Source organism: Lygodium microphyllum, chromosome 8 (assembly GCF_053477565.2).
Source record: "Lygodium microphyllum isolate KBCC chromosome 8, Lygodium_microphyllum_v1.1.10, whole genome shotgun sequence".
NCBI lineage: Eukaryota > Viridiplantae > Streptophyta > Polypodiopsida > Schizaeales > Lygodiaceae > Lygodium > Lygodium microphyllum.
Window position 1 is genome coordinate 53,568,594 of NC_141142.1, and position 25,307 is coordinate 53,593,900.

General features: G+C 43.6%; 1 protein-coding gene across 5 annotated transcripts in view; it reads left to right on the forward strand.

Moving 5' to 3' along the window:
- Window positions 1-25,307, forward strand: part of LOC148032288 (pleckstrin homology (PH) domain-containing protein) — a 242,042-nt gene that overhangs the window by 112,049 nt on the left and 104,686 nt on the right. For all 5 annotated transcript variants that reach the window (XM_087682928.1, XM_087682929.1, XM_087682930.1 and 2 more), the window contains 7 exons: window positions 19,657-20,313; window positions 20,403-20,603; window positions 23,555-23,655; window positions 23,804-24,096; window positions 24,209-24,293; window positions 24,398-24,688; window positions 24,800-25,201. In XM_087682928.1, the coding sequence (XP_087539054.1) occupies window positions 19,657-20,313; window positions 20,403-20,603; window positions 23,555-23,655; window positions 23,804-24,096; window positions 24,209-24,293; window positions 24,398-24,688; window positions 24,800-25,201 (2,030 nt within the window). The remainder of the gene's footprint in view (window positions 1-19,656; window positions 20,314-20,402; window positions 20,604-23,554; window positions 23,656-23,803; window positions 24,097-24,208; window positions 24,294-24,397; window positions 24,689-24,799; window positions 25,202-25,307) is intronic.

Consider the following 25,307-nt stretch of genomic DNA (forward strand, 5'->3'; position numbering starts at 1 on the left):
CCTAGAAGACGGGAGTAGGGAGGGTATACCCAACACATCACAAAACAATACAAGCTAACCCATCCACTCAGAGTGTCGATGTCGAGGAAAAGTAGGGTTTGAGGTATCCATGTGATGAAGAAGGATGGTGGTGTGGTAACAACAGCCGCCGGTGGAAACATCTTAGGATCTGCTCAAGTGGTGCTCTACACAATGAGATGCAAAGTATGCGACATGCTGAAGAATGCTCATGCAGCAGGTGCCACTTGGACAGTGTCCCTTGGGGAAATTGTTCACTTGCCCAAGCGTCCTAGTACAAAGATGATGAAATCATGCAATGCAAAGGGTAAAGTATAACTGGGAGAAGAAGCCGATGTCGAAGACAGTGTTGAAGCTTGTAGAATACCAAGAAGGGTAGGAATCTCCTCTCAACCTGGATGTAGATGCCGAAGAAGGAAGAGGAGCCTGATGTCGGTCTTCGTATGGTGTCTAGTACCATAAGGAATGAAGAGGAGGAGGAAGCATTGCAGCTGGAAGAGCTAACTAGAAGTCACCGCCATGATAGCATCAAGAGAGATGCTGTATGATCCGTCTCGGGAGGAGAAACCTCCATGCTGGTAGAAGAGAAAAACTCCAAGGATGATGAACCATGAAGGAACGGTGCGCATCCCAAGTCTCCAGCCCAAGTAGGATTGGGCAAACCTGCATGTTAGCCCTACACTGAAAACAAAACCTGCAAAGGAGATCAAAGTCTGCAATCACAGAGGTCGGTAGTAAGATGGTCCAAAAACAAAACAAAACAAAAATAAAAAGCTAACTGAAGGAACAAGTGCAAAGATACAAATGGGATTGTGTGTGTGAGTAAATGCAGCGGAAGACTTAAAATGTAGAGACAAAAATCGTATGGACCCGACTGTAAGAGTGCGAAAAATGAATGCTAGATTGACCTAGGGTATTTCGAAAGGACCTAGAGACATACTAGTCTAAGAAGGTGGCCACGATCACGTACGTCTAGTAGCAGGGCTCTGCCAAGGGAACGCCTGGCGAGGTTGGGGAGGAAGGTGAGATGGATGCATGAAGTGCAATGGGATCGGAACCTGTAGACCAATCAATCAGTCCCTCAGGGGTAGTGAAAGAGATGGGATGTTGAGGTTGTACTGGAGCCACATGTGCAGCAGCAATAACGGGTGCTGAAGGAGCAGATGAAGCAGGAGCGGAAGGTGTAGCTGCTGTTGGGTATCTCACACGCCTTACTTACGCCTACGCTCATATGGGAGTGTGCGGGTGATCACTAGGACACTGGGGCACTTTTTACTCTCGGTAGGAGAGGTTTTTTCCCCCAGATTATGTGTACTATTTTGTATGTGCTTGTGGTGCACACTTACGGGCACTTACTGTGTTCGGGTGTGAACAGCCCCTTATAACTCTAAGGTATAAGGGTTATCATTTGTACTTTCAGTTTACACTCTATTCAGTACTATTGCATTGGGTGTTGTGCTCAACTCTGTCTCTCACTCTCACACTGTCTACTGCACTTCAGCTGCACCTCGATCCTCTCCCATCTGACATTTGGTATCAGAGCTGTCCTCAGTCAGCAGCCAGGAGTCCCCGTCAGTCTTGCCCCCGAGTCGCCAGCTCTAGACCTGCCCAGTACTACCCTGCGCGCAGCTCACAATCAACACGCAACACTGCCCTGTCCCAGAGCGCCACCAGCAGGCGTGTCGTGTCAGCTGCAGGTGCTGACGTTTGTCAGCGCAGGCTTCTCACTACTGTCGTCCACGTCAGCAGCTGCCCGTCAGCAGTCGCTCGTCAGCTCGCGAGCAGCTCCACTTCGCCAGGGCCCTGTTTCGTGCAGGCGGAGTCAACGCCTGCTCGCGACCTGCCTGCCCGCTTCAGATTCGCGCAGCCCGCCAATCTGCCTACCGCCGTTGTAGAGCTCCACGTCAGCCAGTCCGCCCGCCCGTCAGACGACCTGCTCCACGTCAGTACTCTGCCACACGACCAGGTAAAATTTTCAAAAATTTTATTATTTCAGCCCAGAATAAAATTCTGGAAGCGGCGGTTCACACGCAGTTGGCACAGATTTACTGGAAAAGTAAATTTCATGCAAATTTCTGACTGAATGGTCAGAAAATTTTGGGGCTTTTGTGTATTTGGAGGACAAATGCATTTAAACTGCTGATACAGTCACAGACCGACTGTTTTTGACAGAGATTTTGGCAAAATTTTGGGGATTTATTCATAACAGTGTTGCACTGCACTGTTTGCACATTGGGAAACGTGCTGTGTCTGTCTGTGACACATTGAATGCACATTTTGGGGCTTTTGTAACAGACATTTGTGACAGAAATTTTGGGCAGAAAATTTTGGGGCTTTTGATGTTTTAGTGCTGCTGAGCACTAATTGCACCTTGGAAAGCGTGCATCAGTGACAGTTTTTGTGACAGAGTACCCTTTGCACATTAATTGCAGACTTGTGTTTGCTGCAATTTCTGGAAATTTGCAGATTTCCAGCCCGTACTGCATTGACATTGCTCAATTGCCTTTTGGGAAATAATGGCAAATCAAGGAGGAGATGTATTCACCTATGTGTCCAAGGAAGACCGATTGGATGGGAACAATTATTCCCTTTGGTCTTTCATGATGAAGAATGTATTAGTGGCCAAAAATTTGTGGGATTATGTCAGTGGAGAGGAAGCACGACCGGGAGTTGTGGCTCCCGCTACTCCTCCTCCAGGAGGACGTGCAAGAGGGCAACCTCAGCCCCCTCCACCTCAGCCCGCTCAGCCACTTCCCCCAAGAACTGCAGCTCAGAAAACTTGGGATACACGGGATGCACAGGCTATGTCGCTGATTGCATTGGCAGTTCAGCGTTCTATCATTCCTCATATTCGTTCAGCAGCTTCTTCACAAGAAGCTTGGTTGATATTGGAGCAGATGTTTGCAGGAAAGAATGAGACTCGCATCTCTTTCTTGAAGAAAGAGCTAGAGACTCTAAAGATGAATGAGGGTGATTCTATGCAGGATCATCTCAACAAAATTCAGGACTTGCGGGAGCAACTCATGAATGTGGATGAATACTACTCAGATGCGCAGCTGATTTCTACGACATTGAATTCACTGCCTTCCTCTTACTTGGCTTTTCATACTGCCTTGAACCTGACTATGAGGATTTCGAAAGAGCCCATCACTTTCATTCAGCTTGTCAGTTTGCTTCTAGAGGAGGAACAAACTAGACGGAACAGTGGTGTGGATGGTATAGCCTCTGAGCAGGCTTTTATGTCAAGGCAGAAGGGTAAAAACAGCCAAGGGAAAAATGCTTCGCAGAGTTCTGGTAGTAGTAACACTTCACAGACAAGTCAAAAACAGGGGGGCACGCAAGCCAAGAAAGGAAAATGCCATTACTGCAAGAAGCCTGGCCACTACATCACTGAGGGCAGGAAGCGCATCGCCAAAGAGAAGAAGAAGGAGTCAGGGATGTCTGTTTCTGCAGCTCCTTCCACTGCTAGTGAGTCCGCGTCCTTTGTTGCAGACAGGGACTATTGTTTTTACACTTGCAGTTATGATGTCTCTTGGGCTGATAGAGCATTTAGCTCTACAGAAGATGCTGACACTTGGTTCTTTGACAGTGGTGCTTCACGGCATATCACATCTCGTAGAGATTTGTTTGCTTCTCTTGGTGCACCTCCCGTTGGGAAGTCTGTTCAGTGTGCTAATAATGCATCATACCCTGTTCGTGGTATTGGGGAGATTCAGCTTACAGCCATTGATGGCTCTATTCTCCGCCTACAGGATGCTTTGTATGTGCCTGGCATTAAGAAGAATCTGCTTTCCATTTCTTCTATGGCACGTTGTGGTTTGCAGGTCACCTTTGATGATGACCGTTGCATGGTCCGTGACAAGGAACACATGACATTGGTCTTGACAGGTTCTCTGTGTCATGGGTTATATGAGTTGGATGCTCTTTCGGTAGATCAGTCTGCATATTTGACATCCACTCTTACTCCTGCTATGTTAGAGGCAGAGTTATGGCATGCTCGTTTGGGGCATGTAAACTATGGCAGCTTGATGCTATTACAGCGTACTCAGATGTTGGATGAATTACCTCTCTTGGAGAGACCTCCTGAGCATTTATGCGAGGGTTGCATTTTGGGGAAAATGCATCGTTTCTCTTTTCCCCGTGATGTTGCTTTTAGAGCAACAGCCAGATTGCAGCTTGTGCATTCGGATGTTTGTGGGCCCATGCAGACACAGTCATTGGGTGGTTGTTACTATTTTGTAACATTTATTGATGACTTTACACGTTTGTGCTGGGTCTACTGCTTGAAAAAGAAGTCAGAAGTGTATGATGCATTTTTGGCTTTCAGTGCACTTGTGGAAACTCAGTCTGGTTGCAAGATTAAGACTCTCCGTTCGGACCGAGGGGGGGAATACATGTCCTCTATGCTGAATTCTTATTTGCAGCAGAAGGGCATTATCCATCAGTACACTACTGCATATACTCCACAGCAGAATGGGGTAGCAGAGAGGAAAAATCGGTCACTCATGGAGATGGCCAGATGTATGCTGAAGGCAAAGAGTTTGCCTCATAGTTTTTGGATGGAAGCCGTCATGTGCGCTTGCCACATTTTGAACAGATGCCCTACCAAGGCCTTGAAAACCGTCACACCTTTTGAGGCTTGGCACAGCCGCAAACCTTCTGTTGGCCACTTCCGTACTTTTGGGTGTCTTGCATATGCCCATATTCCACAGGTACTTCGAAAGAAGTTGGACAACAAGGCTGTAAAATGCATCTTTATGGGATATAGCAGCGAAAGCAAAGGCTACAGACTCTATGATCCCGTGACCAAGAAGGTTTTTGTCAGCAGGGATGTTGTATTTGATGAAAAATCAGAATTATCCTTGGCTGGTTTTGATACATATCAGGCTGCCCGTGATGTCTTTGAAGGGCTGCTGCCCATCACGTTTGGTGATTCAGCTGGTACTTCAGCAAATGAACCTAATGTTCAGCCAGCTGCTCCTATGGAACATGCAGTAAATCAGCACATTGCTGAAACTGAAATTCAGCAGGAACTTGTACACAGTCAGGAAGCAAGACAGGTGCCTAGATGGTACACGCAGACTATGAGAGATAGTCATTTGGAAACACCCTTGGCTGGTCGTACTCGAAGGCAAACTCGACTGCATGATTCAGCACATTCCATGGAGTTTGTTATGGCAGCATGTACTCATGATAATGAGGAGCGTGAATGTTTTGAGGATGCACGACATAGTGTGCATTGGATGGCAGCCATGCAAGCTGAATTGGATTCTATTCATAAGAATCATACTTGGGATTTGGTGTCTTTGCCAGTTGGCAAGCGTGCCATTGGTACGAAATGGGTCTACAAATTAAAAAGGAATGCAGATGGATGCATAGATAAGTACAAGGCACGGCTGGTAGCTAAAGGCTACGCACAGAAAAAGGGCATTGACTATGAGGAGACCTTTGCTCCTACCTCCCGTATGACGACCATTCGGTCAATGATTGCCTTGGCTGCACATTTTGGTTGGCAAGTGCATCAGCTGGATATAAAGACTGCATTCTTACATGGGGAACTTCAGGAAGAAGTGTATGTACAGCAGCCCATTGGTTTTGCAGTTGAAGGCTCAGAAAATTTAGTATGCAAGCTGAGAAAAGCTCTATATGGTTTGAAACAAGCTCCACGAGCTTGGTACGCAAAGATAGATGCCTTCTTGCTTAGTCAGGGGTTTGTAAACAGCCCATCTGAGTCTACCCTTTATGTACATAAAGAGGGGGGATCCATGCTGATTTTGTGTCTATATGTAGACGACCTTTTGCTCACTGGAACACGTGCTGATCAGATTTCAGCATTCAAAAATAATTTACAGCAAACTTTTGACATGTCTGACTTGGGTATTTTGCACTATTACTTGGGCATCCAGTTTGTACATGATGCTAGAGGCATTGGATTATGTCAGTCAAGGTACATTGGGCAACTTCTTGAGAAGTTTGGCTTACAGGATTGCAAGCCAGTTTGTACACCCATGGAACCTGGGCTCAAACTGTCATTACATGATGACAGTGATTTGTTTGATATCCATACTTATGCTCCAGCAGTGGGATGTCTCATCTATCTATGCCACACTCGGCCAGACATAGAGTTTGCCGTTTCAGTTTTGAGCAGGTACATGCATCAGCCTCGTATGTCGCATTGGCAAGCTGTGAAGCGTGTGTTTCGTTACTTGCAGGGTACTAGAGCTCTTGGATTGCTTTATGCCAAGGGGGGACCACTGCAGTTACATGCTTACAGTGACTCTGATTGGGCTGGTGATTTTGATACTCGTCACTCCACTAGTGGCAATTGTTTCTTTCTTGGCTCGTCATGCATTTCTTGGCTTAGCAAGAAACAATCCACTGTTGCCACGTCGTCATGTGAAGCTGAGTACAAGGCAGCCTTCACTACTGCAGTTGAGTGCGTATGGCTTAGACGCTTACTTGCTGATTTGGATGTATCTGTTACGGAGCCTACTCCTTTATATACTGACAGTCAGAGTGCCATTGCAGTGGCACGGAACCCTGTGTTTCATGCTCGCACGAAACACATAGAGATTCACTACCACTTTGTCAGAGAGAGGCTACATGCAGGTGATATCAGCCTTGTCTACTGTCCTACCACCAGCAATGTGGCAGACATCTTCATCAAAGCTCTTCCACGAGACAAATTTGAAGCATTTCGCGATGCTTTGAATTTGACGCCCTTTGGTGGCGGATGATCCTTGTACACTTGATCACTCTTCACTCCAGGGGGGTTTGTTGGGTATCTCACACGCCTTACTTACGCCTACGCTCATATGGGAGTGTGCGGGTGATCACTAGGACACTGGGGCACTTTTTACTCTCGGTAGGAGAGGTTTTTTCCCCCAGATTATGTGTACTATTTTGTATGTGCTTGTGGTGCACACTTACGGGCACTTACTGTGTTCGGGTGTGAACAGCCCCTTATAACTGTAAGGTATAAGGGTTATCATTTGTACTTTCAGTTTACACTCTATTCAGTTCTATTGCATTGGGTGTCGTGCTCAACTCTGTCTCTCACTCTCACACTGTCTACTGCACTTCAGCTGCACCTCGATCCTCTCCCATCTGACAGCTGCACTGGACTGTGGAGTCGCAGCGGTCTGCTGAGGCTTTTTAGGTGGAAGATCTTGCGCCTTGGAGCGACACTCCTCGTCCACATGGCCTGCTCTCTGGCAGTGTGTGCAAAACCGGTTTTTCTTAGGGAGTTGTTGTCAGATAGGTCTTGATTCTTTGGTTCCATCGCAGGAAGAGGAGTCACCCTTTGATTGGCTTGCCTTCGTATCTAGCGAGTTCTTGCCACTGGTGGTTTTTCCTCCTGAAGAAGAAGCAACCAATCCCCTCTGCTCTGAATAAGGTTGTGATGAGGATTTCTTGTGGACTTGATCATGCAGCCTTGCGTAACGCAAGAATTGACACTCAAACTCGTAGAAGTTTGGCAATTGAGGTTGGGAGATGATGTGTTGAATGAAATTGAAGTATTTTGCAGGCAACTTATTCAAGAAGAATGTAACCTGATCGTCATCTGACTTTGGAGAGCCAGTAGTGGCGAACTCGGCAAGTAACCGCCTATAGTCAGCCAGCTTGACTTTCAGATCATCCCCTTTCTTAAGAGAGAACTATTGAATCTCAAAGTCAAGATTGATGCGACGAGTACGATCACGAGCCGCATAGCAGTCAAGAAGGTGACTCCAACGCTCTGATGCGAGCGGGAAGTGCTGCAACTGAGAGTGAAACCTCAAGAAGTAATCCCTGCATTAGCTCAACATTGGCTGTAGCATTGCGGACTCTCCATTGACGGATGTAGTCAGGGTGAGCTAGAGTCGAGGGTCCGGCATAGGCTCTAGACCAATGATGAGGTTCCAAAGATCCTGATACTCAAGCACTTTTTGCATGAAATTCGACCAAGTAGTGAAATTTGACCCATTAAAAGGTGTCTTATCCGTGAAGGCATTCCTGGCTGTTGCAACAGGAGTGGCAGTGCTAGGAGATGGATAGTGTGAAAAAGTGTGGTGGGGGTAGGATGGGGGAGTGAAGTACACTTGGGAATGGGCCCTAGAGTGCCCACCAGACATGCGAATAGTGTGCAAGGTGGATCCATAGGTAGGGATGGGCTGACTAGGCATGGGCATGGTAGCCACATGAGGAACCCAAGGAGATGGGATGGGAACACGGGGAGCAGAAGATGTGGATCCCTGCATAGGTGTAACCCAAGGAGAGAGTGAAGACGCACCATAAGTTAAGGATGGAAACCCTTGCGTATGGGTGGTCATGGGAGATGTGAAGCTGGGGATAGTGAGGGGGATGCCCATCACACTCGACCCAGGAGTGATGGGTGTGCTCATTTGCTGAAAGGTGAGAGGCACTCACTGTGCTAAAGGATGGCATTTCCCCCAAACAAAGTACCATGGTGCAAAGAGGTAGAGAATGGGGTGAAGGAGAAGGTGCTAGGAGCGGAGATGGTAGATCCAACCCCTAGGGTGTGTGATGCAGATGTGGAGTATAATCCAAGATTTTGGAAAGATGATGAGCGATGATCAAGGTGTGATATAGAAGAGGGTGGGATGGGAGGAAAGTGAGAAGTGTGTGTAATATGCTCAAATGAAACAGAAGCTATAGATGTACCTGAATTTCGTCTGCTTCATGAGCCCCCTCTATTGAAGTTCACATATGTAAAGCCATGCGGATCCTGTACCTCAAAAGAAGAAACAGGCGAGGGTTTTGATTCATGCAACACAAAAGAATTGTACAAACCGGACATTGGACCTGGCAGAGATGATGAAGATGGATCGCCAGACGTTCCGAATGCCGTATGTTCTCCATGATCGGAGAGGTGGCCAGCCTCACCAACCGGTCCGAATGTGGTAGTAAAACTGGTAGGAGGGATGTAAACATCAACGTACTTGTTGTGATAGTGTCACAAGTCTATAGAAATAGAATTTGTATCATTTTTCATTAATTTGTCTATATAATGATTTATTAAATTTGTTTTCTTTGCACTAATTAGATATAAAGAAAAGTGCATTGGAGCTGGCCACTGATGAGTGGTCACAGGTTATGGTGGACCCACACGGCGGGTTAGAGAAAAGATAGTTTACACTTCCACCTATATGGCTCGATTGGGCGCCTGTGACCAGAACTCACGCATATCAGGGTTAGACTCGCACACAGAAAGGATTGATGCCTTGAAGTGTGGGCTAGATCCACTAGAACAGACAGTTACAATCAACAAGATGGTATGATCATGAAATGCTTGTACAATGTGCATGTGTGGGCTGAAAGCTTGAAATGCACATTTCTTTGCATAGGAAAGTCACATGAAGATTTTGATACCGTTTTTGCGATGTACACGGAAAAAGCTTTTATATGACACCCATATTGGAGGGGGGGGGTCCCTAAATTTTAGGAGCCTCGAATTAGCCTAAAAATGCTAGTCCTAAAAAATAGGGATGCCATTCTAAAAATAGTAAATTCTGTACTCTGACTGTGCTTATTAAATTTGGTTGTTTCTATTCTTGACAGTATTCAGCCCAAAAAGGAGGGCCATAGAGAAGAGACAAGTGTCAGAACACTTGTCACACAAGTTTCCAAGTGTCCCACCACTTGTCACATCTCATGACATGTGGCTGGACACTTGTGTTGTGCTACTCCACTTTTCCCTTTTGTACTAGCTCTTCCCTCTCCTATAAATAAGAGCTCGTTTTTCTTCATTCAGCATCATTTTTCTTTGTTGTAAACTCATGTACAGCACCCACAAATAGCCAAAAACTGGCCACATCCATCCCCATCATCATCCTCCACTTCTCCATTATCAAATTCCTCCATATTCCCTCTTCTATCACTGCTATTTTACAGGACAGCAAGCTTGTAAATTCATTACAGCATCTCCTTCTCGAGCTCCTTCTTCAATTTTAGCAACAAGAAGCAAGCCCTATCCATGTACTGCTGATCAACGATGAAGAAAGATTGATTTTCCTGCTTTCTTCTCTCATACTGTAAAGAAATCAATTTCTATCATTGCATAATAGATAATGCATGTGTGTTTGTACATCTTTGCATGATCTTGTGAGAGTGAGAATTACTTCTCCTCACTCTCAGGTTGATTGTAACTAAGCTCTTTCCTAAGGGAGTTGGGTTGAGCAGAAATACATTCCTTCGGGGAGGGGGGAGGGGAGGGTTGCCCATCTTCAACCCTCAATCTTTTCTCCATTACTTTTACATTTTCATGGCTATAATTTTGTGAGCAATTTTTATTTTCAGCTTTAAGTGTTCATTCTCTTTTATACTAAATCTCGAAAACAAGCGAATATCATAATCGTTAAGCATACTACGTTGTTCGGGGCATTTACAGATAGTATTGGTTAAAGTCCTCTGTCATGTTAGTGAAATCTGGTGAAGGTGGAGTGTCGTTCTCCTCACCGAGTCCATAATACCGTCTCAGGGCCTTCAATGATGGAGAAGCCTGATAAGACATTATAGGAACTTGAGAAGGTGTCTAGGACATTGTGATTCGGTTATGAGTCGTATTGTGTGCCTTGCACAAAGACTAGCTCTTAACAATATCCGTAGGATACTCTTTACGAGAGCAGCGGCTCTGATACCATGTTAAGAAGACTGCTAGGGTTTGCACTGATGACGCACAGAGTGTATGACCACGACAAAAACACAAAGAGATAGATACAGACACAAAGGGCAAAACTCAAACCCTAAATGCAAAACTCAAAACTCGAATCCTAAACACAAAACTCAAAACTCAAACAGAAAAAGAAGAAGGGAGAGAGAGAACACAACTCTGAAGTGGATGAATGCTGTAAATGAATGTAAGAGTGTACAATGTGCTCAAGGGCGGAGTGTGACGTCCACCGAAGACAGATCCCAAGTCTGTGACCACCAGTCGGAGTGTAGGAGTGCTGAATAGTGAATGGATGCAGGCTGGTCACCAAAATGCAGCAGTCTAGAGGCTGGAAACTGGTAAACGCAGCAGTGTACCACCGATCGGGGGCTGGAAACTAAGCACAGTCTGTTGTAAACAACAGGCTGAAACAGTGTCTGAGAGTCTCAGGGCCTGCAATGCTAAAAACGCAGGCTGGCTGACCCTGGAGATGATGGACAGCAGGCTGAACAGCAGTCTGGGACAGTTTGGAGGAGTCGCCAGCAGCTGAGAGCTGTCGCCTACAGCAATGGACAGGCTGAAGATGATGTGGTTGCAGTTGATGATGGCTGGATAGTAGATGGAGGCGGGCTGCAGGCTGGAAACTGGGCGCCAACAGGAGCAGAGGCTATGTGGGCTGGTGTAACCTGCAAGACAAGGATGATTGCTTAATGGGGGCAGCCTGTCTATTTATAGATGTGGAAGGGCGCCCCAAAAATTAGGGTTTCCACTAAACTTTCTTGAACCACTCCCCTATTTAGGGTTTCCACTAAACTCTCTCAAACCACTCCCCGTTTTAGGGTTTTACTCTAAAAGAGCATTTTTAGTGTGTTTCGGGGCTGTTTAAGAGGCTAATCAGTTAGGTGGCCAAGATAGGTCATCTAATAAAGGGAGCAAAGTTGTGCCTTGATATTTGCTATGGTGGTAGAATTAGAGTGTGTGATCAACATATCATCTACATGTAAGAAAATATACCTGACCCCCTTTGAAGTAGTTTTGATATAGAGATTTGGCTAATAAGGGGTAAAATGAAATGTGTGTGATCCAAAAAAGTCATTCGTTCTATTGAATCCAAGAATGCGTGCTATCTTCAGCCCATAAAGGGCTTTTTGCAATTGAAAGGCCTTATCTCTATGGTCAAGACGGGAAAAGCTAGGAGGTTGCTCCATATAGACCTCATTCTTCACATAACCATTTAGAAAGGTGCTTTTGACGAACATCTCATAACTGGGTCAATCATGATTGGAGGCCAAAGTCACTAACAAATGGAAGAACGGCAAGTACATTGTAGTTGTGAAGGTTTTTGCGGTTGCTTTTGTTGAAATCCTTGCACCACAAGCCAAGCCTTAAATTTATGAAAGGTTCTATCAGCTTTTAACCTAGTTCTAAAGATCCATTTAGTCTTGATGACCTTCTTGTGGTCCTGACAATCCACCTAAGTGTAGGTCTCAATCTAGTTAATGCTCTTAAAGTCCTTTCCTATGGCCTCTCGACATTGGGGATTCAATGCAACTTGCTAATTTTTAAGATGAGTGTACGCTATGTAATATGTTGTTAAGATAGACGGAGATAAAGTAGTAGGCACGAGCCTAGTAGATCTTCTAGGGCGCTCTGAGATTGTATCCGATGGAAGGATCCCCGAATCCCATATAGTTTGCTAGTTACAGCAAAGTAACGAGCCCTTGGGAGGGAGCCTCAGAGTCGAAGACTCCGTAGGTGGGTTAGGAGAGGGGAGAAGACTCGACATAGATGAGGAGATTGCCATATGCTTTATTGGGTGGGAAAAGATGGGATTTCTAGCAAGGGCAATGGCATTCTATTAATATCTATTGTTGAAGGAGGATGAATATGGAAATGCATCTCCAGCACTGTTCTAGCATCATAGAGAGTCAGTACTTGGCTTTGGTAGAGGAAGCAACAATAGTCTTTTGTTTTTGCTTCTTATTAGACCAAGAAAACTAGGTTGAGGTCACCGGGTGGTGATACTTTTTACAGTTGCTTTTCTTATTTACTTATATAAACATTTTATTTTTCTTTTCTTTTGTTGCTATTGCTTTTTACCCCTAGAGTTCTCTTGGAATAAGCGGGATCTTTGCATGGCCAGAAGAGATAGCCATTGGGACAAATTGGACTAATGGTTTGTCTGAGCCTTAGGACCAGTTTCATATTGAATGGGCATTGAAGAATAGAATGCCAGTGGTTTGGGACTGTGTGCTTAGCCACTGGAGATAGTGCAGGACAATGAGCCTGGCCAAGATAGAAGATGCACATGTGAGAATACTCACGGAATAAAAGTCACTGTAACTGAGCCACATTATACTTTTGATGTGGTCGCAATGATAAAAGTTGCATAGAATAACTTGAGGAATGCAGGAGTCACCATCTCTAAAATTTAGGGAGTTACTATTTTTGGACCCAAGAATCTGTTCGCGTCATTGTCTTCGTTTTTACACGAGGATTAATTCTCTGGTTTGTGCCGAGGTCAAATTTTACACTGATCATGGAGAATTTTAGACCGAAAGGTTTAAACGGGAAAATTGTTACATGTATGCCATGTGGCACAAATTCCTAGGAGAGAGAGAGAGAGAGAGAGAGAGAGAGAGAGAGAGAGAGCATTAAAAAAAACGTAATAGGCATAAGGGACAGATGGGAGAATGAAGTTTGGAGGAGTTGAGGGCAGATTGCTGCAAGAAAACCAGCCACGGAGAGTACTTCTACATCTCTGACTCAAGCACGGAGGTAGAGCTTGCTCCCTCTGATCACCTCTCTCTCTATTCTTAGAAGAAATGCTTTGCATGATGGATTGATTCCATCGAACGTACAATTCTGTGTTTTTTTTCTCTGCTCATGGTGAATAAGAACAATGAACTCTGCACATGCTGAATCGTAAGAACAGTGAACTCTGTTCATGCTGAATAAGAACAATGAGCTCTGCACATGGTGAATCGTAAGAACAATGAACTCTGTTCATGCTGAATAAGAAAAGTGAACTCTGCTCATGCTGAATAAGAACAGTGAACTCTGCACATGCTGAATCGTAAGAACAGTGAACTCTGCTCTTGCAAGAACAGTGAAGTGTGCACATGCTGAATCGTAAGAATAGTGAACTTTGCTTGTGCTGAATAAGAACAGTGAACTTTGCATATGCTGAACAGTAAGAACAGTGTGCTGGACAGTAAGAATAGCGAATTCTGCACATGCTGGACAGTAAGGGATGTTGATCTGGACATGATGTATTGTTCCTATGCAGTTGGGATTTACTTAGAAGTGATGAAAACCAATAGTTCACAGGTTATGTATTTTGGAACATTACCATTTTTGTAATTTTGTATCTTTTAATTGATAAAGAAATCCCGAGAGGGGCGCCAGTCTTCGGGGCCAATCTGGTGTTGAGCGAGGGAGGGAGGTCTCTGTTTATGTGTGTGTATGTAAAGTTCAGGTGTTAATTGAAGGAACTACCACTTTATGCGAGTCATAGATCGGTTGCAGTTGATCCAAGAGAAAACATGTAGCCACTGTGGGAATGTTGAGCCAAAAATTCATCACCCACTATTCAGTGCTTTAAAACAGCCCCAAAATAGTAAATTACCAAAAGCATAGTAATAGGGAATGGTTGCCTGAGGCCCTCGAAATGTAGAAACGCTGTTCTAGACGGATTTTCCGAAGGTGATAACAAAATGGGATGGGGGACATTCCCTGTCCCATCCCCAACAGTTGTCTCACCATCTTGACCATCCCCTTGTCGTGGCCCTTGACAAGGAAACCTTTTTTTTTTGGGGGGGGGGGGGGGGGGGTGTGTGGGTGCGGGGGGAACTGCTTTTGGGGGTGGTTTCTTGTGTTTTTTTTTGCGGTTCAGTTTTTTAGACTTTTTCCAAGGAGTCTAATATGTAAATTATTTTTGTTTCTTGCCCTTTTGTCACATTTACACACATACAAAATCAGCATACTCTTGTATGAAGTCATTTGTGATAGATTGTTTTATCGTGGTGTATGAACATGCATTATTGTGTGTAAAAGTGTGTGTTTAGGTGCGAACACCTTTTACACCACTTGGCATTTAATAAGGCATGTTGGTCCATCGTCATGAGCTCAATACCCAACAGTGGTATGAGAGGAGTCCATCTGAGTTGCTGTGCTGTTCATAACACAGCAACAACAAGAACTGAGAGGAAGAAGCTGAAGCTTGAAGAAGAAGAAAGAGGAGAAGAAGTCTGCCCAATCTTGAAGAAGAAGAAGAAGCAGCTTACCTGGCCTGTGTTGCTTGTCTATCTGCTTGCTTCAACTAAGATGCACCGCTCAATACTGCCCCACAGCAATCGCCTTGCTCCTGCATCCGGATTCACACTGCTTGACAGCTGGCCACCTGCCCTGTGGCAATCGCCTTGCTCGACAGCCTGTCACTTGCCTTGCAGCAATTGCCCTGCTCCTGCCAATTGACACATGCCCTGTCCACAAGCATATGATGGTCTGCCTGTCTGCCTGTTGATTTCCAGCATCTCCTCCATGCAGGCCTGTTGCCTGTGCCGCCTACGCCAGTTGTACCAGCCCTGTCCGCCACAGCTCCCTGTGTAGAGCTGCTGTCCCAGGTGCGCCACCACAACTCCTTGCGCTTCTTCCTTCATGCACTGCCAACGCTACAAGCGCCCCTCCAGCCCTGCACCGACTGGCCCTGGTCAATGCCCACCACTCACTAGTCCTTGAGCACCTGCCCTGTGCGCCACCGCCGCCAGCTCACAAGAGCTTTGAACTGCCAACCACAATTCAAATCAAGGAGGTAAAATAAAAATTTTAAAATCAGGTTTTTAATTCAGATTTGATCTACTTGAAGGGGCTTGTGCCCGGGCAGCATATCGCTGTTTGTACAAGTGTCTGGGACACATTTATCGCAAATATTTTGTGAATTTCAAATCAGGAATTTGGGGCTTTTGATGTCAGCTTAGAGGTTGGCAAATGTACATCAGTGACAGTCTGTAATAGACGGAATTTGTGCATTTCAGGACAAGAAATTTTGGTGCTTTTGCATTTTTTGTGCTGCTGAACACTGTTTGTACCTTGAATAGCGTGTACATTATTAGACAGTTTTTGACAATGTGCGATTAGATTTGCTAATTATAGCAAGGTTTTTGCTGTAATTTCTGGAAATTCTCAGATTTCCAGGTTAGTCCAGCTTGAAGTATTGCTCGTGTTCTTTGATCAATGACCATTACCATGGCCAATCAGGGAGGTGATGTATTCACATATGTGTCCAAGGAGGATAGGTTGGATGGCAACAACTATTCTCTATGGTCTTTTATGTTGAAAAATGTGCTGATTGCAAATAATCTTTGGGATTATGTCAGTGGTGAAGAAGTTCCGCCTGGAGTTGTGACTCCTGCTACACCTCCTCCAGGAGGACGTGAACAAAGAGCTACTCAGTTCCTCTCACACCTAGTCTTGGTAGGTCACTGGGCGATCGATGTGCACCCTTTGTCCGATGTCTTGGTTGCTTTGGGGTGGGACGCCTTGTGGTAAAAATGGACTTGAGCTTTTCTTCCAATCCCTTCTTGGGTCTAGTTTTGGGCTTGAGAGATGTTGAGCTAAAAATTCATTACCGATTAGCTCTTTAAGATAGCCCCAAAACTGTAAATTACCAAAAGTCTCACTAAACAGGGAGAAATTTTGTTGGGTTTGACTCAAGCTTATGCTCATAGAGGAGTTTCGGTGATTGCGGTAGGACATTGGGGCACTTTTTGCTCTCTGTAAGAGGCTTTTCCCCCCAATCACATTATTCTCTATTTGTGTGTGTACGTTACAAAGTTCGGTCACTTACCGCCCTTCACATGCTTTGGGGTGTGAATGCACCTTAAGGCACTTTCACAACCCTAAGGTCTAAGGGTTGTACTTTGTACTTGACTTACACACTTGTGAATGAATTGTGTGCCAAGTTGTGTCTCTTCTCTCTCTCTCTCTCTCTCTCTCTCTCTCTCTCTCTCTCTCTCTCTCTCCTGTCTACATCTTGTGTTGAGCTGATGTGTGCTATCTCCATCTTCAATCAGATTTGAAGGATCGCCAAGCTCCTCATCAGCCTAGCTCAAGGTTCATCGGGCTCACCCGGTCCAGCTCCTTGTCACCTCTCAACCAGCAGGAGCAGGAGCCGCCAGCTGGCTGCCACCACTCAGACCTGTCCTGCAGCATCACAATTGCCTCCCGCCCGTCCTACAGTGCCAGCGCTGTCTGTGCCTCTCCAGTCCTGCTGCCACCAAGTCTTGTGACGCCCCTTGTTCTGTCCAGTGCCGCCTATCGCTAGTCCTAGCCACCTTGGCCACTGTGTCTAGCGTCGCCTCCGCTAGTTCTTTCTCCTGTCGCGAGGACCTCCAGCTCCACCACCAGCTACAATGCCAACTTTTGTTGCTCCTCTATGATGCCGCCACCAGTCCCAACATATCTAGCTTTCACTTAGCTTGTCTTGGGCTCCTCTCGGAGGTGATAGATATATTTTATCATTTTATTTGGGAATCAGAGCTACAACAAGGGGCTTTTGCAAGAAAGGTGCATTTCTGCTTTATCAAGTGCTTTTGGGCACAAATCGCAGAAATGTCTTGGAATTAGATTCAGAAAATTTGGAGTTTTGAATGTTGGGCAGACTTTGGCACATGTATTTCTCCTGTTGCTGTCAGCTGCCGTCAAGATCTCCGGCTCCACCACCAGCTACAACGCCAGCTTCTGCTGCTGCTCTAGGTCTCTGCCACCAGTCCGGGCAGTTCTGGCTTTCACCCGGCTCTTTGACTTGACTCAGAGGTGATAGGTATATTTTATCATTTTATTCGGGAAATCAGAGCTACAGCAAGGGGCTTTTGCAAGAAGGTGCATTTCTGCTCCAGCAAATGCTTTTGGGCACAAATCGCAGAAATGTCTTGGAATTTGAGTCAGAAAATTTGGGGCTTTTGCATGTTGGGCAGACATTGGCACATGTATTGAAGATTCAGTCTGAAATTGATTGAAATCGCAGCATATAAAATGATTGTGAGGCCAAGCAGCTGTGTACTGAGAAAGTTAACACATGAAGGAAGCCACACTATGAAGTATATGTTGCCAAAGGTTAATTGTTAAAACCTAGGAGGAAATCCGAAGTACATAGATCGATTAGACACCATATCAACTTACTTATCAGGAATCTTTAGAAGTTTAGCAAAGATGAACTTCTTTGAAGGTGTGTGAAAGAATTAAATTATGTCACAATGGAGGAGAATGGAGGCTAAGAGAGAACATGGATCTGATTATGTAATTTGTTTAGAATTTAGTGCATGTTTTTTCTGGGTATCATCATTTGTTGGCTCAAATCATGATTTTGTATTAACCTTGCATTGTTTAAATATGAAAGATTGTTCTTGGACCCAGCTGTTTGTTTACCATTAAGACAATTGTATTTTGTGCCTTTTGTCCCCCTCTCCTGTCCAATGATACCACAGCCATGTTGTATTAGAGTAGCCTTGAGGCTTCTTAAAAAAAGGGTGTTTTTGAAGAAGATTCTTCTATTAGTATGTGTGGATCCCAAAGGGCTTCAACATTTTGGTTACAAACTACGAAAAGAAAAGCAGAGCTCATAAGCAAGCCTTTCTAAAGGGTATTGTTCTGACACGAGATAGTGGAAGTAAAAGAGACACTAGTGGCGGCTGGGCTAAGCCACTTAATCTCCTCCTAGAAGACATGGCTCCTTGAACATGACTTCACTTTCATGGTGGAGGACCGATGGTCCACTTCAGAGGGAGGACTTGGATTAGGTAGAGTTGATGGGTTGCAGCATTAAAGGATCAGAGTAGTGATACACTGTGGGGAGGAGATGGCAACAGCTACCTGGACCTTGTCACCTGCGTGATTGATGGATGGAGACATTGGGCTTATCAAAGGGAGCCTCTTTAAAGATTACATTGGGATCCAAGAGTGTGGGTTTGGAGAGATCCATTCCATGAGAGACCATGGAATGTGGCCGCCTTTAGCTACACCACCAAGTGGGGGTGGAGGATTAAGACGAGTAGGATCAGAGCACAGGTAATAGCCACTCCTTAGAAGCACAAACAAGGTATCTCAGATAATTTTTTGTTGGACTTTCGGAGGAGGTTGGATGAGAGCTTTAGGCCTAGCAGGATCTCTTTTGAAGGAGCTTAGCTGTTGATACATGGCTTAGGTATCGCAGGGCTTCAGTGGCATGTGTGAGATGTGCTGAGTTACAGGAGACATAGAGGCACTATCTGTGGGACTCTCCCATGACTTAGGAGGTTTAGAGGAGAGTCTTGAGGATAATATTTCACACCACAACAGAGACTATGTTTACGACCTTTGGGGCGATGTCTAGGGTCACAGACAGAGCCCAGCATGTGGATATGAGGTTTTTCAGGGAAGCCATTCTTTTCTCATGATTGGCTAAGATTTGAATATGACACTCCAGCTAACTTGTAGGTATAGTGGACTTAGGGACACTCTTACAAATGGGAGGTGATTGCTATTATCATTGCCTAGTACATTGGGACAATGTGGTGTAGCCTTGCTGTAGACGCATTCCTTCCCCCTCCCTCAAAAAATCCAAAAAAAAAGAAAGAAAATAAATTTCTATAGAAAATAAATTTCTATCAAAGACACATTAGCAATAATCATCTCAAAGGTTAATAAACTGCACAAAGTTCTCAGAAGGAAATGAGAAAAACATATAGGCCAATCTAAATCTTTACAGACAATTGAATATTGTAATGGAGTGTCTAGAAGAGAGGTACGTCGGATGTAGGAGAATAATGATAGATTGAGGATTACTGATTTTGCATCACAGCTCCTTTTTCCCTCAGAAAGAAGAAAGTTGTATTAAAAGTCTTTGGAAGCAAATATCAGCCCTGCAATGAGCTACAAATATAAGCAATTAATGGAAAGTCTAGTACTAGGCCTGAGTGAATAACCAATCATTGTAAATTGTTTTGCAGGTTAGTGGTGTGTGGGTGGCATACAGAACGAAATCAAATGAGGAGTCTAACATTATGGCTTCTTTGGAGTCTCTGAGTGTGAAGGATGATCGTGAAGGGACTGAACCAGTGTTACAATACATGATTGGGAAGGCAGATGATGTAGAGCACCTTGTCTCAGAGGGCCCCTTTGACATGAAATCTCGAGGAAAGACTACTGCTTTTGAAATGGTTAATGATGATTGCCATTCTCCTCTAACAATGCTTGTCATGGATGCAAAGCTTAGCTCCACGACTCAAATGGTTTCCTTGCGTGTCCAGCAGCCAAAATTGCTAGTTGCTGTGGATTTCCTCCTTGCTGTAGCTGAGTTTTTTGTGCCATCCATTCACACCATGGTGTCAGATTCAAAAGACATAGATGAAGAATCATTGAATTTCAAAGATGGTATTTACCTTGATCAGCCTGTGTACAAGCAACAAGTGAGGGAAACTAATATTTCACCTAAACGGCCTCTTATAGCCGACAGTTTAGCAATTGATAGGTATGTCTATGATGGAAGCGGCGGCTCAATTATTTTGCAAAATGAGAAAGGAACAGATTTAGATGGGCCTCCTGCAGATCCACTCATCTTCATTGGGAATGGAAAGCACTTGCGATTTATGAATGTTATCATACAGGTTGAGAGAATATGTTGCTCAGATGGGTTATAACTATTATAAATTGTTAATTTGGACCTCACCTATGTTGTATGTTTGTAAGCTTGCAGGGTGGGGATTTTCTGGATTGTTGTATCCTTCTAGGAGTGAATAGTAGCTACACCATCTTGGAAGCTGATGGAGTCTTCCTGAAATTTCGTTCAGAATATTCAGCTGAAGAAAGTAGCAACTCAGAATTTGAAACAGATGATAAAGCCCCTCAGGAAAACGTTGAGGGTTCTGCTGTGAAAGAGATAATGTTTGATTTACAGGTATAAGACTGCATGATATCATGAAAGTGAGCTCGAGTCTGCCTTATAGTTTAGAGCTCATGAAAGAGATAATGTTTGATTTACAGGTATAAGACTGCATGATATCATGAAAGTGAACTTGAGTTGGCCTTATAGTTTATAGCTCAGTTCTTTAAGGAGTCTCAATTGTGAAGTCTTATTTGATTATTTGCAATTTTTCAGTGATGCCTTCTTGCTATGGCATGTAGATATATCAATGCAACGAACTGCTAATATTATAAGTTTTGTGAACTTGGCTCAGTAATGATGTAATGCTTATATTATGTGCTAGGAGTGAAGTTATGATTGTTAATTGATGGAAAAACCTTTGCTTTTCAATTAAGGCCTCTCTGTTTTGTTTGCTCTGCAAATCAATTGGCTCTAAAGCTGGTATCATTAATTTTCCGCAAAGCTTTGGCCATTAATTTGCATAAATTTGAAATGATTACTTGTTAGACAAACATTTTGAGTCTTGATTTCACATCGTTTTATTTGTGTGGTAAACTTTAATGAGGTTTTTCCATGTTTTGTTGTGGGATGCAGATAAATGAACTCAATGAACCATTAATACGTATTATGAACAAAATGGGCATCTAATAAGTATTGTGAACAATGCTTAATAATGAGTTTGTGATGGGAATATTCATCCTCAAATGGGATATGATCATATTCTGATGGTGCAAAACAGTTTGGTAGAACATCTTGATCGTTAATTGCAGAAACTAAACAGTTTCTGATGTGTTTATTTAAAAGCATCGTTTTATCTTCTTCCTTTAACAATCATATCAGAATGCCTTTTTGCCATCCCTTACATCTTTACGAAACCGAATATCTTTATAGAGCCATCCTCCTTGCAATTGGACATTTGGCCAATCTGATAGTCACCGTGGCCAACATGATGTCAGTTACTTCTGACTTTGGTTCTTGTTTGCAGTCAATACATCTTTCATGGCATTTTATCTTTTGAATATTGTGAGGGCATCTTGAAGATGCTGCTGTCTTTTGCGTTCACCATGTAATTTGTGATTCAGCCGATTGAAAAATACTTGGCCTTGCCCAAGTTTTGGTCCCTACCGAGCCTCAATTTTAACTTCCTAATCTCTATGAATGTGAGAGTGTTTGAAACTTGCTAACCCTTCATAAACTTTATTCGAAGACATTAAATAATTTTATTCTCAAACCCCTTCAACACTGAAAGTCATTCCAAATGGGCAATCATGTCTCTGCAAATCTGTCCTATGTACTTATGGCACTTGTCCTCCACAACTTATGGGAATGGCCTCCACTGCCCAAGCTAGTTTTGTGAATCTTCATGACTCACATTCAACATAGTCTCATATGTGCGCAACATGTGTACAACTTAATTGTCCTGAGAGAAATAAGCTAAAAATTCACACGTCCATGACATCTGGAATGGATAGGTCAGGCATACAAATGACTTGAAGATAGGTGGGCACATGTAGATTTACTGGTTGGTTTAAGAACCTGGTCTTACTCACTCAATTGGACTTGGTGTATAGATTCAGATCCATGTGTCATGTGCCTAGCAAGAGATCTTTGCAGAGGTTAGAGGAGATCACACATTGAGATATGGTTTTTAGAGGGCCTGAGATATTTCCTTTTTTAATTACACGTTTGAAGTATGGAGGAGGATCCAGATTGTTAGCCCTTTTCTGCAAGTGTGTGCAATTCGGATAGTTAGTGCATCATGAAGCCATTCTGCATGGATTTTGCGAGGAGATTGGACGATAACTTCTGACCGTAGAAGCTATTTTTACTTGTATGCTCACACTCTCGCATGAGCTTAGTGGTAGGGGCTAGGCTTTTTATTCTTTGTGCCAATGTGCATTGCAAAAAAGACCAGAGTCACAAATTCTGGAGATGGGCCTCCTCAGAGGCACTCAGGGACAGGTAGCTACTTGCTGAGAAGTGGCCTGCATCACTCTGACAAGAGCTTGGTTTTACTGTTAGAGGCAAATGGGTTTGACTCCAAGGTGATTGAGAGAGCATACAAAGGGGTCACTTGGGACTCAGGCATCTTTGTTCAACTCAATCCCTTATGTTCCTGCTGTTATACACCTCTGCAGTGGTAACAGCGGCCAGCTGGGCAACCATCTTTCTGCATGTATTTAGCCTCTGCTTTTGCATATTTTCACCTTGGGGTTTTCAGCTGATGTATTTTTAATACAATTTTGAAGTGTTGGGAACAATATCAGTTTAATTATTTCTCAATTACTAGACAAAGGTTTAAGTAAGAAAGGTGATTCCTTTGCTGATAGGGCTATAACCACTGTCAACATTTGGAGTGGTTTTACGCCCAGTAATCATGCATACACAGCATAACTTGGGAGTAGTTAATTATCACATTGAATTTTGGGTCACTTGCTTTGGCAGGGTTATCCAATCATCCCTTTTTGGTTTATGCTTTGGGCAATTTTGCAGGTGAGGTATGGCATCTTTATGATTGGTGCATTTGTGTGCTCTTTACACCATCTGGGCAGTAGAGCATCATAAAAGTTCATGGTATAGATGATGCTATGGTTCTGGCTTGCGGAGCTTTGCCTGAAAAGTCTTTAACTAAGTGCCTTAATCTTGAAGAACAAGAACATTCTGTATTTGAGTATTTGAAATTTTTTGACTGTGTGAAAGAGGGACATTCTGTATTGCACTATTTGAAATTTTTGACCATGTGAAAGACGTACATTCTTACATCAAGGATGTTTCTTTGCGATGAAGGGAATATAAAAAGAATGTAGACCTTGATATTTATTTATACCTACTTATTGTTAGTTATGTATGCCTTGATATTTGAATTCTAAAGTTTGAGGCTGTATGTGTAAAGAATACATTTTTGTGGATATGCTATAGATGTAATGTGCTGTGCAATCTGTTTCCTTTCTGTTTAGTCCTGATTTGATCTTTATTGCACACAGGCTATTGGACCAGAGCTCACATTCTATGACAGTATGGATGGCAATACAGCTCAGCAAGTCATGGAAAAGCTTATTCGGGCAAGAATGGATGTGTTTTCAAGGTGAACTCTTGATCTTTCCTTAAGCTTTGTACTGCACATTTTCATTAGCTGCTTGGAAATTGTTTATATTGTAGTTCATCATTCTCAATGTTGTTATAGGAATTCTAATGCATCCCATCAACGTGTTTGATCAACTTACACTTAACAGGTTTGTACTGAAAGGAAGTGACTTGGAGTTAAATGCCAAAATTAATGGGTTATCAGTTGAAGCAAGCAGTGGCTTGAATGTGGTAGAACCAGTTCATGCTGAAGTGAAGTATTCTTCTGTATCTGGCAAGCAAGATGTTCATGTAAACCTTTCAGAAGTTTATACAAATTTCTCATTCAGCATGCTACAACTAGTTCTCAAGTTGCAAGAAGACATTTCATCATTCTTGCGAATTACAACAAGGACGGCGACTGTACAATGTTACCGGTTTGACAAGATATGGACGGATGAAAGTAAGTAATCATTTCTTTGAGAGAGGCCCATTGTTACTAGGTCAGTTGGCTCAATGATTTTTACAGAGAAAACTGCCCCCACAAATACCTGACATTTTGTAACTCTGAGCAGGAAAGACAAGTGAGCAATGCATCACATTTTGGCGTCCCCGTGCTCCTTCTGGTTTCGCAATCTTGGGGGATTGTGTTACCCCCTCGTAAGAAAAACTTTCTCTTTATCTATAAATGTTGATCTGTAGCACGCATGCATAATATTTGTTCGACTTTGGCTTGAGATTTACGGATTTTGGATGTGTAACAGGGATGAACCCCTTGCCAAGGGGGTCCTTGCAGTGAATATGAGCCTTGCTTGGTTCAAAAGGCCAGTGCATTTTGAAAAAATTTGGTCTTCAGAGGATCAGGAAAAGTCTGAAGAAGAAAGTACAGTTTGCTGTGTATGGATGCCAATTGCACCAACAGGATATGTCTCCTATGGCTGTGTTGTAACAAACACTAAGAAATCACCACCTTTGTCATCTGTTGTTTGCATTTCTGAGAGGGTCGTTACAACCTGTTCAATGAAGGATTGCATTGCCGTCAAGGGTTTGACATTGTACTTCTTTATATTCTTACTTTTATTTTAAGAGAGATCAAATTTGTTCCACTTCAGATCTTCTGTGAAAAGGAAATGGAATGACTCCATTGTCTATGCATTGTATTACAGGAGAGAAGGTGTTGATGCATTGTCATTTTGGAGAGTGGACAATTCCTCAAGTACCTTCTTTTTAACATCAGGATTTAGAGATGTATCAAGAGTCCCATATGAGCTTCGGCATGTGAAGATGTCTCGAGAATTCCCAAAACCTCAGGATAAAGAGTCAAAATCAATGTTGGGGATGCCCATAAGTACTGGAGCTCAGAGCAATGATGATAATGCTGAAGATAATCAGCAGGTTCAGTTGAGCACCTCAGAGTCTCAGATACTAAGAGACATTTTGGAGCCTATACCAAGCTTTAAATTGGTGTGGTGGAACAAGAATGCTGATAGTAGTAATTGCAAGATTTCGATTTGGAGACCAATTGTACCTCCAGGTTGTGTCTTTCTGGGTGATGTGGCTGTTGAAGGGTATGCATCATCCTCCATATTATGCAAGGTTTAATGGTGAACTAGTAGAATTTAGAATGAAGAAAACTTGTGTGCACTGTGTAAGCTACATTTTCTATCTTGTTGT